Source organism: Poromitra crassiceps (assembly GCF_964638095.1).
Source record: "Poromitra crassiceps genome assembly, chromosome: 18".
NCBI lineage: Eukaryota > Metazoa > Chordata > Actinopteri > Beryciformes > Melamphaidae > Poromitra > Poromitra crassiceps.
This window is the reverse complement of record NC_139636.1, coordinates 26236202-26250848: the sequence shown is the minus strand read 5'-3', so window position 1 is coordinate 26250848 and position 14647 is coordinate 26236202. Positions and strand designations below refer to the sequence as shown.

At 42.0% G+C, this 14647-nt stretch overlaps 1 protein-coding gene across 1 annotated transcript; it reads right to left on the bottom strand.

Annotated features, from left to right (window-relative positions):
- Positions 1-3179: 3179 nt before the first annotated feature.
- On the bottom strand, positions 3180-14414 carry malt3 (MALT paracaspase 3). Its single transcript, XM_083654852.1, has 15 exons — positions 14305-14414; positions 13800-13930; positions 13571-13695; positions 13278-13416; positions 12947-13122; positions 12661-12757; positions 12040-12078; positions 11691-11894; positions 10725-10902; positions 10380-10454; positions 9911-10038; positions 8641-8790; positions 6493-6647; positions 4558-4674; positions 3180-3822 (listed from the first exon to the last, which is right to left on the bottom strand). The coding sequence occupies exons 2-15, from the start codon at positions 13915-13917 to the stop codon at positions 3508-3510; spliced, it is 2016 nt and encodes a 671-aa protein (XP_083510978.1). The 5' UTR covers positions 13918-13930; positions 14305-14414; the 3' UTR covers positions 3180-3507.
- Between the last annotated feature and the right edge of the window lie 233 nt (positions 14415-14647).

Here is a 14647-nt window from a genome sequence, read left to right as displayed (position 1 = left end):
CCAAAATGCTGCTCGGCTGATCCCTCGTATATATATACATAATATATATATATATATATATATATACGATATATACGATATATACAGAGAACGATATATATATATATATATATATATATATATATATATATATATATATATATATAATGTATATATATATATATATATATTATATAGCTTATATCAGCAGACATGTTTGTGTCCTATGAAGTTAGTTAGTTAGCGTAGTTAGTTAGTTAGTTTCAGTTAGGGTCACTCCCTCTGACAGTGAGGACAGTGAGCTTGGGGAGAGGGACGATGAGGACAGTGACCTTGAAGACACTGTCAGGAAGAGTGGATCCCCAAATCAGGTGTGAAACAGTTCATGGATTAGGGCAGGGGTAGGCTTGGGTACCTTTCACATTTGATCCGGCGGAGGAGGCGGAGTCCGAGCCGTCGTGCAGCGAGGAAGGTCGGCGTGCTGCTGACACGAGGGCCGAGAGGTTGAATAGGAGAACGAGGCGGCCAGAGGGCGGAACATTGAGGAGGGGGCGGAACCCCGAGTCTGGCATTTGTGTAACATTCTGTGAGAGGCATCAATGTGCCGCAAGGCATCCAGTCTGCCAGATAGCCATTAGAAGAAGAAGTCAGCTTCCTTCCAGAGCCATGTAGGCCGGTAGCCAGCTGCCTGGCAAAAAGTTCCAAACTTGTCAATTTCACCATTGTTATTTATTTAGAACATTTTACACAAGGCGCTCCTGAGAGTATCGTGTTAAAGAGCATGAAATGGGTAGTCCTGACTGAGGTCACAGTGACCTTGAACTTTGACCTTTAGCCAAGTGGCTGTTTGAGCCAAAATAAATTTCCTCAAGGCGTTCCTGAGATATTGCGAGCATCAAAGAAGTGGGACCACCGGCTGATGTTCCACCTCCTGAATATGATCATCGTGACCACCTGGCTGCTTTATGTGAAGGCACTAGATGATAAAGAAGGAACAAATTAAGCTGTATATCTTCAAGTCATACATTGCTGAAGGCCTATGCAGTGGTGGGTAGGAACATGTTACAAGTAACGCACATGAGTAAAAAAGTATTTTTTTAAGGAACGAGTCCTTTTCAAGTTCCTTTTTTTAAACTGTAGCTACTTCTATACTCTTTACTTGGATATATATTTTAGCCAGTAATCAACTTTTTACTTGCTTACTTTTGCCATGTATACCTTCGTTACTGAGTACAGAACTATACATGCAGGGGATTGCAGGGGAACGATACTGCAGATGACACGCAAAAGCAAAACCAGCAAGAGGAAGCTTCCAGGGACAATCCCTGACCAGCGGTCACAGCTGACCCCTCTATTGAATCCAAAGTCTAAAAAGAAAACACAGGCTATGATGAAGTGTGTGCTGTGCCTGTCGAAAAAGAGTGAGATCTCCGCCTTCCATAACTCTTTCTTCTAACCTCCATAAGCACATCGAAGTAAGTTACACATTAGCACAAGTTAATGTTAATATTACAAGTGAAAATTAATGTAGTTAGCTGTGTAGATTTTTCATGTGTGACGTTAATCTTCGGTGTTATGTTAATGACAGTAACTTACCTTGTCAGCACCAGTGGCTCCTGCATTACATTACTGGCTTTCCTGGGGAAGCAAGCAGGCCTGTCCTAGGATACTCCTTGGAGGGGAGTTTGGTTTTGGAAGTGGTGTTGGAGGTCCAGTAGGAGGTGCTCTTCCCCTCTGGTCTGAAGAATAATCTGGTCTGATGAATAATCTCCCCAATGGCCCAGGGCAGAGACAGGGACTCTGTCCTGTGAGTGTCTGGCACAAACTGACTCTAGGGCTTTTAAATTGGTGTGCTTTAGAAAGCAGTTAAACTAATGCCAACTTCAACATGTTCCCCGGCTATATTTAAAAAGATACGCAAAAGTGGAAAGAGTCTGGAGTGCAAGAAAGGTCGTCCCAGTTCCACAGTTGCTGGTGAGTAAGAGGAGACAAGGACCTGCTGCTCCAATTCCATTCCCTGATGTGCTGCTGGATGCCACAGCCCACTGGATGATTATGGATGAAAAGAAAGGGAGATGCCAGGTACCAGGGTGCACACAGGAACACCATGTGGTGTCCACAGGTGTCTACTCAGATGTTTGAGAGGCCCAAAAGCTTCTCTCAACAACTTCTGCACATCATTTCCAGAAACCTCCACAACACCCAGAAATCTCCTTGCTCCTTCCATTGCTCAAATTTTTCCGACTTCTTTTCCACTCCAGCAGTACAGTTAATGATCACAGCCACAAAGGCCAGAAAACGTCACTTGATCTTTACAAAAAACAAAACTCACCATGCTTCCATCCTGACCGATTTGACCTCTTTAGTTTTTCTGTCTCACTGTGGGATGTGTGTGACATCACTGATGACATCACAATTTTTGGAGTGACATCACCGATGACATCACAATTGCTTGACTGACATCACAGAATTGCCCAAGTGACATCACTGATGACATCACAATTGTTTGAGTGACACATCACTGGTGACAACACAATTGCTCGAGTGATATACTTTTAAATCCACCCAAATACTATTTTCTGTCCAGGTACTTTTAAAGGTATATTCCACCCAAATACTACTTTCTGTCGAAGTAGTTATAGGTTTACGGGTATATTCCAATTGGAGCTTGCTGTCTCTCTTCAAGTGGCGCCTGCCGTTAGAATGAGCAGCACACCGCTCTACAGAACGGCATAAGCCACTGACCCGGACGGGGCCGGACTTTGCTGTTCTGCAGATGGATTAAAAAAAGAAAAAGAAAAAAGCGTTTTTTGGCCCAAGTGAAATGTTATATCAATATGGTCTTGACCAAGTAAACCTATTTTTATGAGCACTTTAATAAAAATTGAAAAATGAATTGCGGACTAAATCCCTTGGTTCGTATGCTGAACGCGGAGGAGGGTGTGACTTTGGCACTTGACAAAGTACTTCAGTGTTTCTTTAGTGAGCAACTCATCACTTTTACTTGAGGACTGTACTCTGTTACTCCCCAACCCAATATTTCTCAAAACTATTGAAATGTTGATTAGGTGGCTCAATGACCAGTTTTCTCCTTCTCATCTATAATCTGCTCCCTAGGTGTCCAAAATAGATAATAACAGATTGATCATAAAAAACTATTTGAAAGTGACATTTATTGTCTTTTATTGACAATTTAGGCTATAGGCAACTTGCAATTGACGGATGAGTGTCAGACACAATAATTATTACAATTATATTACTATTATTACAATGTATATTACACAATTTATGCTTAAATCAATGCTTAAGAAAAGTAAGTGTTAAATTTTCTGAGTGTTAAGCTGTGAACTGAAGCAGCTGGTGACACAAACTCACTATAAACAACAAACCCAAAAGCACACTCACGTACATCCTCATTCGCTCCTTCATCATTCACCAACTCACTCAGAACTACAACAAGAGGAAATGCATGACCAGCAATTAATTCCTAATATATAGTATATACACAACAGGAGGAGAGAGAGAGGCTTAATGTGGAAGATCGTTCTCGTCGTTCTCCTCTGGCTCATTGCTCCTGGTTGCCATGACTTTAGCAGCACACTCTGCCTTTCTGGTAAAGGGTCCGGCCGCCGTCTGACGCAGCGGTGGCTTGTTGCTGCTGGAAATGTTGCCCGCACTTTGAGCAGAAGCACCCTCTTGTCTCTTGGCTGCACCTGTGTGATTCCTCTTGTACAGTTTACAGGCCACCAGAGGCTTTCCTATGTCCACCTGCTGGCTTTCCGTGAGACGCCGTTTACTGTCCGTGTGAGTGTAGTGTAGATCCACCTTGATCACCAGCGACTCCTAACAAAGGCAGAGAACAAACAAAACGCTCTCAGATTTTTAGTTCCATACAGGGGGGCAGCCCCATAAAAGACACAATTAGAACTAATGGAAACTTTCGTTTGAATTAATCAACTTGAAAGAAACATACTTATTGGAAAAACACCCCTTGTGTAAGGAAGGGGGTGTGTACAACTTCCGTTACAATTAGTTATTTTGGTGACATCATCATCTATGACATCATCAGTGATGTCACTCGAGCAATTGTGGTTTTTGGTTACACTCAGGCAATTGTTAATGCATGATGTCACAATGTCTGACATCATCAGTGATGATGTCACACTGTATATGACATCATCAGTGACATCACAATTGCTCGAGTGTAACCAAAAACCTGACCAAAATTGTAGAACCCATTTACTCCTTTTTATATAGGGGAGGATAGAGCTTTTCATAGTCATTTTTTATTTATAATATGACTGAGGAAGATGTTGATATTCTCAACAGTCATCTTTTTTCTTCTGTTAATATGTCTTTGCATTTCCTGCATTAGTGTAGTTAGCCACTTGCTAGTTTAGCATTAGCTAAATTGTTAGCCTCGGTGGCTTCTAGTCAACTGCGCATGTTCACGACGTGACCACTTGAATGCCGAGCATGTCGTGTGCCACTCCCGGTCTCGTAAACAGGAGTTCATGACTTTCAAGTGAAGAGCGCATGTGATCAGCATGGGGAAACATATCAGTGTGTTATTAATACCTGAAGCTTTTGAAGAGCGCAGAGCCGCAGAGTGCAGTCAGGGTTTTCAGGTTGCATTAGTAGTAGAGAGTCCATCTCGTCCGACCGGCCGGGACCAGAGAATATGTCTTCTATTGCCTAAAGATTCAGAGTGGGATACAAGATGTGTCAGTGACAGCAGTATTTGTTACCAGCTAACTCTATAAAAACATTTTTGAGTCTCAGCTCTCACTAATTATCTGCAGTGTTCGGCATGACATAGTACTAGATCCTTGATACAACACACACACCATACACCAACCAATGGGGTTGCAGAATTGAAATTGAAATTGAAAGTCATAATGACATAATGGCAGTCCTAATTTAATTGTGGGTGCCATAGTGTGATGTGTTTTCTGTTGAAACGGGATATTGTGGCGGGGAGGAGGGGCGGAACAAAACAATGAGAAATCGAGAAATCGATATCAGGTAGAGCAGTGGTTCCCAACGTTTTTTGTTATGTACCCCTTGAGCTGTTTTACCATGCCAATAGTACCCCCTCACTCAGGCTTGTTGAAAATTCTTCTAAAGTTGTGTTATATTCAACTTTTAGTGGGCCTCTCTAACACATCTCATTAAATGAAAATCATGTGAATGGCTCCTCTTTAATACAATTCTGACCGTTTCAAATTGGAAAAAGTCATCCGTTTTTAATAATTTTGGAAATACATTGTAATCCCCAATCTTTCCAAGTACCCCCTGCAAGCTGCTCAAGTACCCCTAGCAGTACACGTACCCCTGGTTGGGAATCACTAAGGTAGAGAGTTAATAATAGTTGTTGTAATAATAATAATAATAATGGCTACAGCCTAAATTGTCGATAAAAGGTGATAAAAGTCACTTTCTAATACAGTTTTTCTAATCAATCTGTTGTTATCATTTCTGGACACCTAGGGAGCAGATGACAGATGAGGAGGAGGACGTTTTGTCTTTTTTGGGGGGGGGGGGGGGGGGGCATAAATTGTATATACATATAGGTGTATGCTATGGTATGTAGAATGAGCTAAAAGGGGTGAAAAAGTAAATTTTCATTGGTTAATCCATTATGAAATGGACCACTAGATGGCAATATGGTCCAAGAATTGGTAGTTTGAGAGCCTGGCTGAATTAAATAAGATTGATAGGCAAACCAAATTTGTACTTCCTCCTTTTGCGTCACTTCAACAACAAGCGGTAGCAGGCTGGAAGCCTAAATATGGACTATACTTCCTCAGACATGTGAAACTCAGTGCCGCATGATAGTCACTGAGACATTTCTTCTGGTCAGTGGAAACAGGGTTCCCACCATGAGCAACATGGAATTTGTGGTGGAGATAATCTTTGCACGTTAACATGTTGGAAAGAGGGATTTTATCTTGAACTTTGAATAGCCTTTGTTTACATGATTTGATTTGATTTGATTTGATTTGATTTGATTTGATTTGATTTATGGATATAGAAGACAACAAAATCCAAGGGATGACATGGATACAAAGTCATGGATAGTGAAAGAGGTGACCGATACCAGGGCAGACACAAAATCATTCACTTAAGTGTCCTATTTTGGGATGAAAAGGGTGACCTAAAAGTGACTAGTTTGCATCCCTGAGTAACACAATAACATCATATAAACACTAGAACAGTCAAGAATAAAAAGAACAGGAGATACAAACCAACTCAAACTCTGATTTGAAAAGGGTGTCGCCATAAAAGTCAAGTCGTTTTAGGCAATCATGTACTGCACAGGTTCTCGACGTCCAGACAATGCCGGACCGTTTTAAGGCTATCACAACAGCAGAAACTGACTTCTACCCTTCAGCTATAATCTAATCTTTTCTACATCATATTTCCTGTGGGTTGCACACTTTAAGACTTTATACAGGGGGTCAATAACTCACAGCCTGTCTGATAGTTTCGAGTAGGAATGAGAACACTTACAGGGATGCTTCTCAGAGTAACGGTGCAGTCTTGGGTCCTGGGGCCTGTGGTCTTCACAACGGCAAAAGCCACCAAGACGTTGGAGAAGAGAGCTGAGAAGCTGACCTCCACTTCTACTCCACAAACAAACAGCAGTCGCTTCTTCTTTGGCAGCTCTACAGAAGGGGGGAGGATACAAACAGATTAATTCACCAATCAAAGAAGAGAGTTTCCCTAAAAAGGCACTAATTATAACCAGTGATACGATATTTTCAAATGACTCAAGACTGTACCGATATCACGGCATTACATTCCTTTAAAGCGGCTACGAGCAAGATTTTTCGATTGTTATTAAACAGTATAATTACAATATTGATGCATCACATCTTACCTATAATAGTAGCTGAGACCAAAGCCGTGTGAATCGGAGATTGCTCTCTTGATGATTATTAAGTCTGTGTCTGTCTAAACTCGCATCACCAGGGGGCTCTCTCTCTCTCTCTCTCTGCCTACCGGCGGACCGGATAAACCCGGAAGTGAAACCCGGAAGTGAAACGCAGCTGCCTGCCTTCCCCCGTTCGCGCTGCCTAGCAACATACCATAAACAAGGAGAACGCCATGCATACTCTCGCGAACATCTCTCGTTATATTCCAACAGGTTTTTTGGAAGTTATTTTGTGGTTATGGCCGAAGTGGCTGCTGCAAACCGTTTCATTTCACTTCCTGATCTGCCCTGGCCACAGGCAGACTAACACTGGCCGATTCACTCGGGGTTCAAGCGAGACTACTCTGCGTTGGTCTCGTCTACTATTAGAGGTAAGATGTGATGCATTGATATTAAATTTAGACTGTTTAATAACAATCGAAAATCTTGCTCGTAGCTGCTTTAAATAGTGAAGCTGACTTTGCCTTTGATTAGCCGCTGAAGGGATGCATACCAAGCTGTCGTGGTTGAAGGTGGAAGACAGACTGGATTGCAGCCTGATCTTGTTTCTTAGGAATATCTATATCTCAAGAGAACCTATCTGTTTGTATTCACAACTAACATGCACTTATGATCGACACAATTATAATACTAGACATGCCTGTAGGGAGAATTTCACACTGCCATTACCAAAAACAAATGCAGCGAAGAAAACTGTGTTATATAGAGCCATGTCACATTGGAACAAATTGCCAGTACATCTAACACAGATTACCAGTAAGATAAGTTTTAAAAAGAAATTGAAAACAGCATTAAGACAAAAAGAAATAAGTTTACATTAAAATATAGATAGGCCTACTGTAATGTACACTAAGGATATGACTGTTTGAGAATTTAATTCCTTTTATTGTATTTTTGTGATTTGATAGTGATACTATGTTAGTGCATTGAATGTATTTTTATATGCAATGTTATGTATGTATGTATTGTTTTGTTGTGTGTGGACCCCAGGAAGACTAGTTGTTGCTGCGGTGATGACTAATGGGGATCCGTAATAAAGATAAAGATAAAAGATACAGAATAAATTAAAGTAAGAGTTCTCGAGTCAGTCTGATGAGATCTTCTCTAACAATCACATTAGGGACTTCCAGCTGCTCTGTTATTGTAAGTTGCTGACTTATCTTCCATTGAGTCTGGAGGAGAATGAGGAGATTCTCAGATTCGTCCATGACAACAATATTCCACTTCAACAGGGGAAAAGTAAATGTGAGGAAGTTTTGATTTTCACAGAAAAACAGACCTCCTTCCATCAAATAGGGAAATACTGTAAACAATTAAACCTGTTCCCCATTTCGCTTAACCACAAACGAAGAGGAGGGCGCCTTTTTTTTCTTTTCTTTTTTTGAATGGGCGGCACGAATATCATGTGAAACCACATGCTCGCTTGATGCAATTGTCACATGCTGGCGTGTGGGAGGTGTGAGGAAGAGTGAAAAGCACAGCCTCTCTCGCTCAATATGACATCAGATCGAGACATTGAATCATGCTTTAGTTGTAAAAATAAGTTTCTAACGCGGACCCATGGCACCCAGGTTAGGACCAATCAGATTGATGATGTATTTAACACACGTTGTTGACTGATCAATTTGATTTTGAAACTCCTGGCATTTAAGAACAAACATCAAATGAAAACAGCCCAGGTTTTGGATTCATTCAGGCGTTTGTGGCACTTGTCCTCAGCTCACCATTGGCTTGTCTCCAGCAGATGTCTCGCTGGCGCAGTTCCCTCGTGTGGCCGGCGGTCCGGACTGGATCCGCCAGGGAGCGCGGCTCCTTCAGTGTGTGTTTGATCTCCACCGCCTGCTTGCCGGTGACCAGAGGGTCTCTGCCTAAATCTGGAGTGGAGAGAGAGGGACAGAGAAAGCGCAAGTAAATACGAGGCCTGTATCGCTGCCATCATAGCGCTACAGCGACTTCATATACTGAGGATGTCAAACGCAGTAAATTATTCAATAAAATCTCCAAGGTGCTAAATAATTATAGGGTGTGTGATTACTGGGCAGATGAGTATGAAAACGATACGGTGCGACCCTATTCGAGGCCCTGGAAACAGATTTGGCCTCAGAAATATTACATGCAAGCTGTCGTCACCACCATGTTCCTATTATGGACGAGTGGACAAGCAGTTCATCATCGTCATCTCTTTTTCCATCTCTAAATAAATCCTGGACGAGATGAGAGCAGAGATCAACCGTCAACAAGGGAGGCTTGGGAATTTGTCTGAAAAGTTACTGTCCATATTGTGGCTCTGGAATTTCTCATCAAAAACCAGGCAAAGGCACAGATGTAAAAGGGAAAATCTACTGTTAATTATTCCTAACGAGCAGTTTATTTGTCACCATTAATAGCGGTCTACACACACACACATGCGTGCGCGCGGTGCGGTCAGCATGTCATCCTCCCGCCAGCAGCCCGTGAAAGAAGTGGCAGGGGGCGGGGCGCACAAACGACGGAGCAGCTGTCTTGGACTCTGCAGCTCTCGGGTTTCTTCTTGCTATGTTATGTTGTTATGTAGCCAACAGTGTGAATGTCCACAGAATGAGGTCACATGCTAATGCTAAAAAATTATGCTACCACAGAGATCCATCAAAGCACACTCAGGAGGGGACAACAAGATAAGACCCTCCACGCTGTGACTGGATAGCAGTCATGAGTAAAACAACACCAAAGATGAGTAGCTAATGATCGAGAAAGGCAGTTATCAACTTGTCTAGTGTGATGCACTCAGCAGGCTGTAGAACATCTTGTTCCTTTCAGATCTGTTTACCGTGGATCTGCAACTTCAGCCATCTTTGCGGGTAAAACTGAAAGGCCAAAAATGTCAAACATTTTCACCTACTAAAATCACAGCCTAGCCGAACATAGAGCTAGCCCTGCGACTATCCTACGGCAGCTTGCAGTTCTCTCTTAAAAAATATGGCAACCAAAACCACAGGCGTCCTCTGTAATACTTACCCTCAGACACCTGCTCCAAGACGTGGGTGACTTTTTGGGCCTGGAGGATGTGTTTGTTCAAGTACTTGGTGAAGATTCCTGTACTCTTGCCCCCATCCTGGACCTCATAAGCCTCAGCATCTTCACATCTGGATAGACATTGAAATCCACAAAATTGTTTTAATGAAATAATGTTATATATAGCCCCACACACACACACACACACACACACACACACACACACACACACACACACACACACACACACACACACACACACACACACACACACACACACACAATAGATGTGTGTGTGTGTATATGTGTATATGTATGTATGTGTATATGTATATATATATATAGTATATTGATTAATTAATATTTTATATATAAAAAATATATATATACTATATATATAGTATATTGATTAATTAATATTTCATTTTATTTTGTTGTTTTATGAATCAAATGATATTGTGTCAATACATACGTGCCATAACCATAAACAGTATTTCCACTGGGCTCCAGGGGCATGATGTTTGACAGTAGAATTTCCTGGTTGTACCTTGAAAAAGTCAAATACAGACTTAAAAAAACACTCAAACATAACACACTGCACAGCAATGTCACACATAGTGATTCTGCCCGTCTACACTTCACTGAAGCTATAGCACACTTATATTAAGTGAAATATTCAAACCCAAGACAACATTTTTTTTTATGGCTGCACCACTACAGCAAATGGGGGGATGTCATGTGCAGCATTTTATATCAATTAAAAAGTCTATGTTTCATTGTCATCTCAGTGAAAATAAAAGTGAATTATTCCACCTACCATTTTCTACAGGTATCCAGTAGGATGACACTCAGTGCAGTCTTTCTATCCTGCATCCGCCGCATGACCTTCTGCACACAGACACAGTTTTCATGTCGGTACGGTTGCGGAGCATCAACAGCTACCAAATAATTCCTCCCAGAGTGCTCATACCCATGGCCTGCGTAGTAGAAAAGACCTGTCGAGAATGACGAAATGCACATGTGGTTACCATTACAACACCAGTAACATCTGCAATCACCACAAACAAGAAAACAATACACAGTAGGGTCATGTAAATAGTTCCCTAAAAAGAAATGCTGAGAGCATCTTAGGAGTTCACTGGGGAGCAAAAGGAAGTCAGAGGTCTACGTGACATGTTTAAAAACACGTACACATTCTACCCCAGCTGACACACTGATTTATGCACGTCATTGGTTGTAGCAGAATATCAGCAATATAGTTCGTCCATGATTGTTTTACAATAAACTGTCTGCTGTTTTAAACAATGCCTTGTTTCCCCCAGGAACAATGTGTGAGTATTATAGTAATTCATCACGAGATTGGTTGTCACATGCTGAAAGAAAGAAGTGAAGCTGACAGCTTGCTACGTTGCTTAACACACTCAATTCTAAATGTGCCACATCAGAGAGGCAAAGTGCTGCTGCAGCAAGACAGCCTCTGAACATTAAAAGGCCCACACTTCTTTCTTTTCCACCTCTTATCTACCCACTCAGCCGCACACTTCAACCAAGATAGGCAGATCATTTCTGATGGTGGATTCAGACGGTTCAGACCCGTGACGAGTGGACAACACCAGATAAGGGCCAAAAATAAATTAAAAATACCGGTACAAGGGAAGTTTGTCTGAAATGTTTCAAGATTACACAAAAAATCTATCATTTTGTCCACATGTCTCCAATGAAAAAATTGAGGATATTCCAGAATGACACGCTGAATATGAGTCATGGTGAAAATGACACCCACCATACACTCCCTTGTCAAGGAGCTGGGTGAACTTCTCGATGGCAGCTTCCATCTCCTCCCTGGTGAGATCCAGGAGGGAAACCACTCTGAAGCCGAGCTGCTGCAGGAGGTTGGCCAGCTCGTGGACATCCATAGTGGGGGCCATCAGGCCCGGGTGGTGGGAGTAATTCAGGTTGCCAATAAGTAGAGCGACTTTGTCAGTGGCTGAAACAAAGACCAAAGCACAGCTCTAATTATAGTAACATGAGGAAATACGGGTACAGAACCCGTTTCCCCGACTGACATAACAGTCTCAGGGCATTCTAAAAATAGCCACAGTTGATACTGCATCCGTTTCCATAAACTATACCTGTGAGCAGCACTGGAGGTGGAAGCTGTTGAGTTGACACTAGAGGACATGAAGAAGAAAAGGGAAACAATCATTCCTTTTTGTTTTTACATCCTATTGTGTTTCTAACCCAGATCTAAAACCAAATGACAAGTGCAGAGTGTTACCATAAAACACTTAGTCAAATATTTGCTGTGCTGTTTACTGTACACACCATAACATTAGCTATATAAACAGCAAAGAGAAGAAACAATGGCAGATCTTGTTTCATTTTCCATCACTTTCCTGCTCTGTGTCTACAGCTCTGACTGAGTTCCATTTGGAGTATGTCCACTTCCTTATGTCTGTAGAAATGGGGAAAGTACCTCCAATCCTCAGCCGAGTGGAAACAACCTGCCTAAGCACTAAATCAGTGGAATCACTGAGAGGATTGTGAAAAAATGTCAATATAAGAGGCTATCTCACTGAAAATGGAGGAAGTGGGGAAAATACATTACGCTTTGCTATAAATACATTAAAACTATTGCTAGAACGTGGAAGAAATACAACTGATAAAACATCATAATGGTACTACAGTATCTTAGTGGTGTGGAATATACTATCTTTTCACTATTACTATTACTATTACAAAATTTATTTTACCTATGTCGACATCAACCGGTTCTGTCCATCTCTCTTCTTGTACGTTAGACACAGAGCACAGGTAGGATCCTCCATGGTCCTCTGTCACGTGGTCTACCTGCAGGTAACATAACAAGAGTCACTCAACCGCAAATAAACATTTGGTCAAAGATTAATCACAATCTGGAAATCCATCAGACTGGTCTCATAGCTGGTGAAGTCTGTACGGCTCCCGGCATTTGAGTCAATATGGGACAGTGTAAACACTCGCTATCAGCACCGAGGTAAGCAAACACTCTGTATCTACCTGCAGTGTGTCCCTAGTCTTGTCCAGCAGCGGTTGTCCGTTTCTGTACCACTGATAGTGTGGAGAGGGGATGCCGAAGGCGGCACAGCGGAGGGTGAGTTTCTCCCCCTGCCGGACTGTCTGGGGTTTGGGGTTGATGGCAATATGGAGCTCCCCACGCCACTGTCCAGGCACTCCTGGAAACAATAAGTATTTTCAAACCCACAGCAACAACAGTGACGCATGCAGATGACAGCAACGGGCTATATCGCAAATATGCTTGTTAGGAGCAAATTAGAAATGACATGTGACAGCATCATCGAAATCAACATGGAGAATGAGCTTTGCATACCTGATTTATCAATGTCCAACACCTTGACTTTCGCCCAGTCACTGAACACGCAATTGCAAAACTGGTCATTCACTCGACACACATAGAGCTGAGTTTTCTGAGCTTTGAGCGTCAGGTCTGCTCTGGTGGCACCACACACCTTGAAAACAGAAACCACTCATTGTAACTAGGACATTTCGAGACAACCACAATACTGTGTAAGGAAAAGAGGGGGAAATCATGAGCACTAAGAGGTTGCAGCTCAGATAAAGCTTGTTCCTAATTTCAAATATTAATATTTAAAAGCCACTTACCTCCTGTTCATCATTAGTAAACCACTGGTAATTCAGGATACCTGCACCCTCAGCACAGACGCTCAGAGTCACCTGAGAGTTCACCGGTACAGAGACCGAAACAGGATGGCGCACTATGACAATGTCTGAAACGAAAAAGTGAGAATATTGAGTCGGAAATCATATTGTACTGTATTTGCTTCTATTTCATCTTCTAGATGCACACTGATAAGGATGTGGAGCTACACACCTCTGATCATCATTCTAAAGATTTTGCAGGGATATTCATTCATTGCTGCATTGTCTTCTTTCTTCTGCAAGATATCAGCAATTGGCACTTTGGGCAGAACTGCCTTTTTGTGAGACATTTCCAATGCCAGGCTGTGGAAAGGCACATAATTTAACAAAGAGCACGGATAATGCAGAAGAGTATAACACATTGGCTGGTAAAACTTTGAGTGACTGGCAGTGACTTTGATTCACTTCTTAGCTTTGCGTTTATTACCACTCCAAAGGGGAATAGCGAGAAACGAAGAATTATGAAGTAACGTTTTACTGACGTGACTGTATCTACAATTCTATGTCAAATCTGTCGGACTTCAAGTTGCATCTCCGCTGGTAACTTCTCCATTTACTGTATAACGTTGTTATAATGCGCAGCAGAGAATGAAACACTTGTGAGGAGCCTACATTCATAAATTAATGATCAATGATGAATATTGAAAAGTATAATAGAAACACGGTTTAGTACATACCTGCCCTCAAACTACAAAACTGCGGAGTGACATCCGCACCTCCGACAGAATCACGGAGAATGTTTCCCTCTCCCACGTCTTCACAACTTTAACCAACATCGAGAAAAATCTGACTTCCTTTTCCCGTAAACTGTAATGTTTTTTTCTCCCACCACATTTGCGCCAAGTCCCGCCCCCTACTCTGGGCATGACGAACGATAATTGGTAAGGGTAAACCAATCAGAGGCAGAGTAGGGCGGGATTTGGCGCAAATGCGGTGGATTAGAGCCTCCTTGGTGGAGTGTTGGATTCCAGTAACAATCAATGCACGTTGTCGCTATAAACTGTAATAGAGGAGCATTTT

Excerpts from the sequence above, each read along its gene's own strand:
- malt3 (XM_083654852.1), bottom strand. The coding sequence starts at position 13,917 with ATGTCTCACAAAAAGGCAGTTCTGCCCAAAGTGCCAATTGCTGATATC. Across the intron at positions 13,696-13,799 it reads CTTTAGAATGATGATCAGAG|ACATTGTCATAGTGCGCCAT; the intron begins GTGTGTAGCTCC and ends TTTTCGTTTCAG. Across the intron at positions 13,123-13,277 it reads GTTGGACATTGATAAATCAG|GAGTGCCTGGACAGTGGCGT; the intron begins GTATGCAAAGCT and ends TATTGTTTCCAG.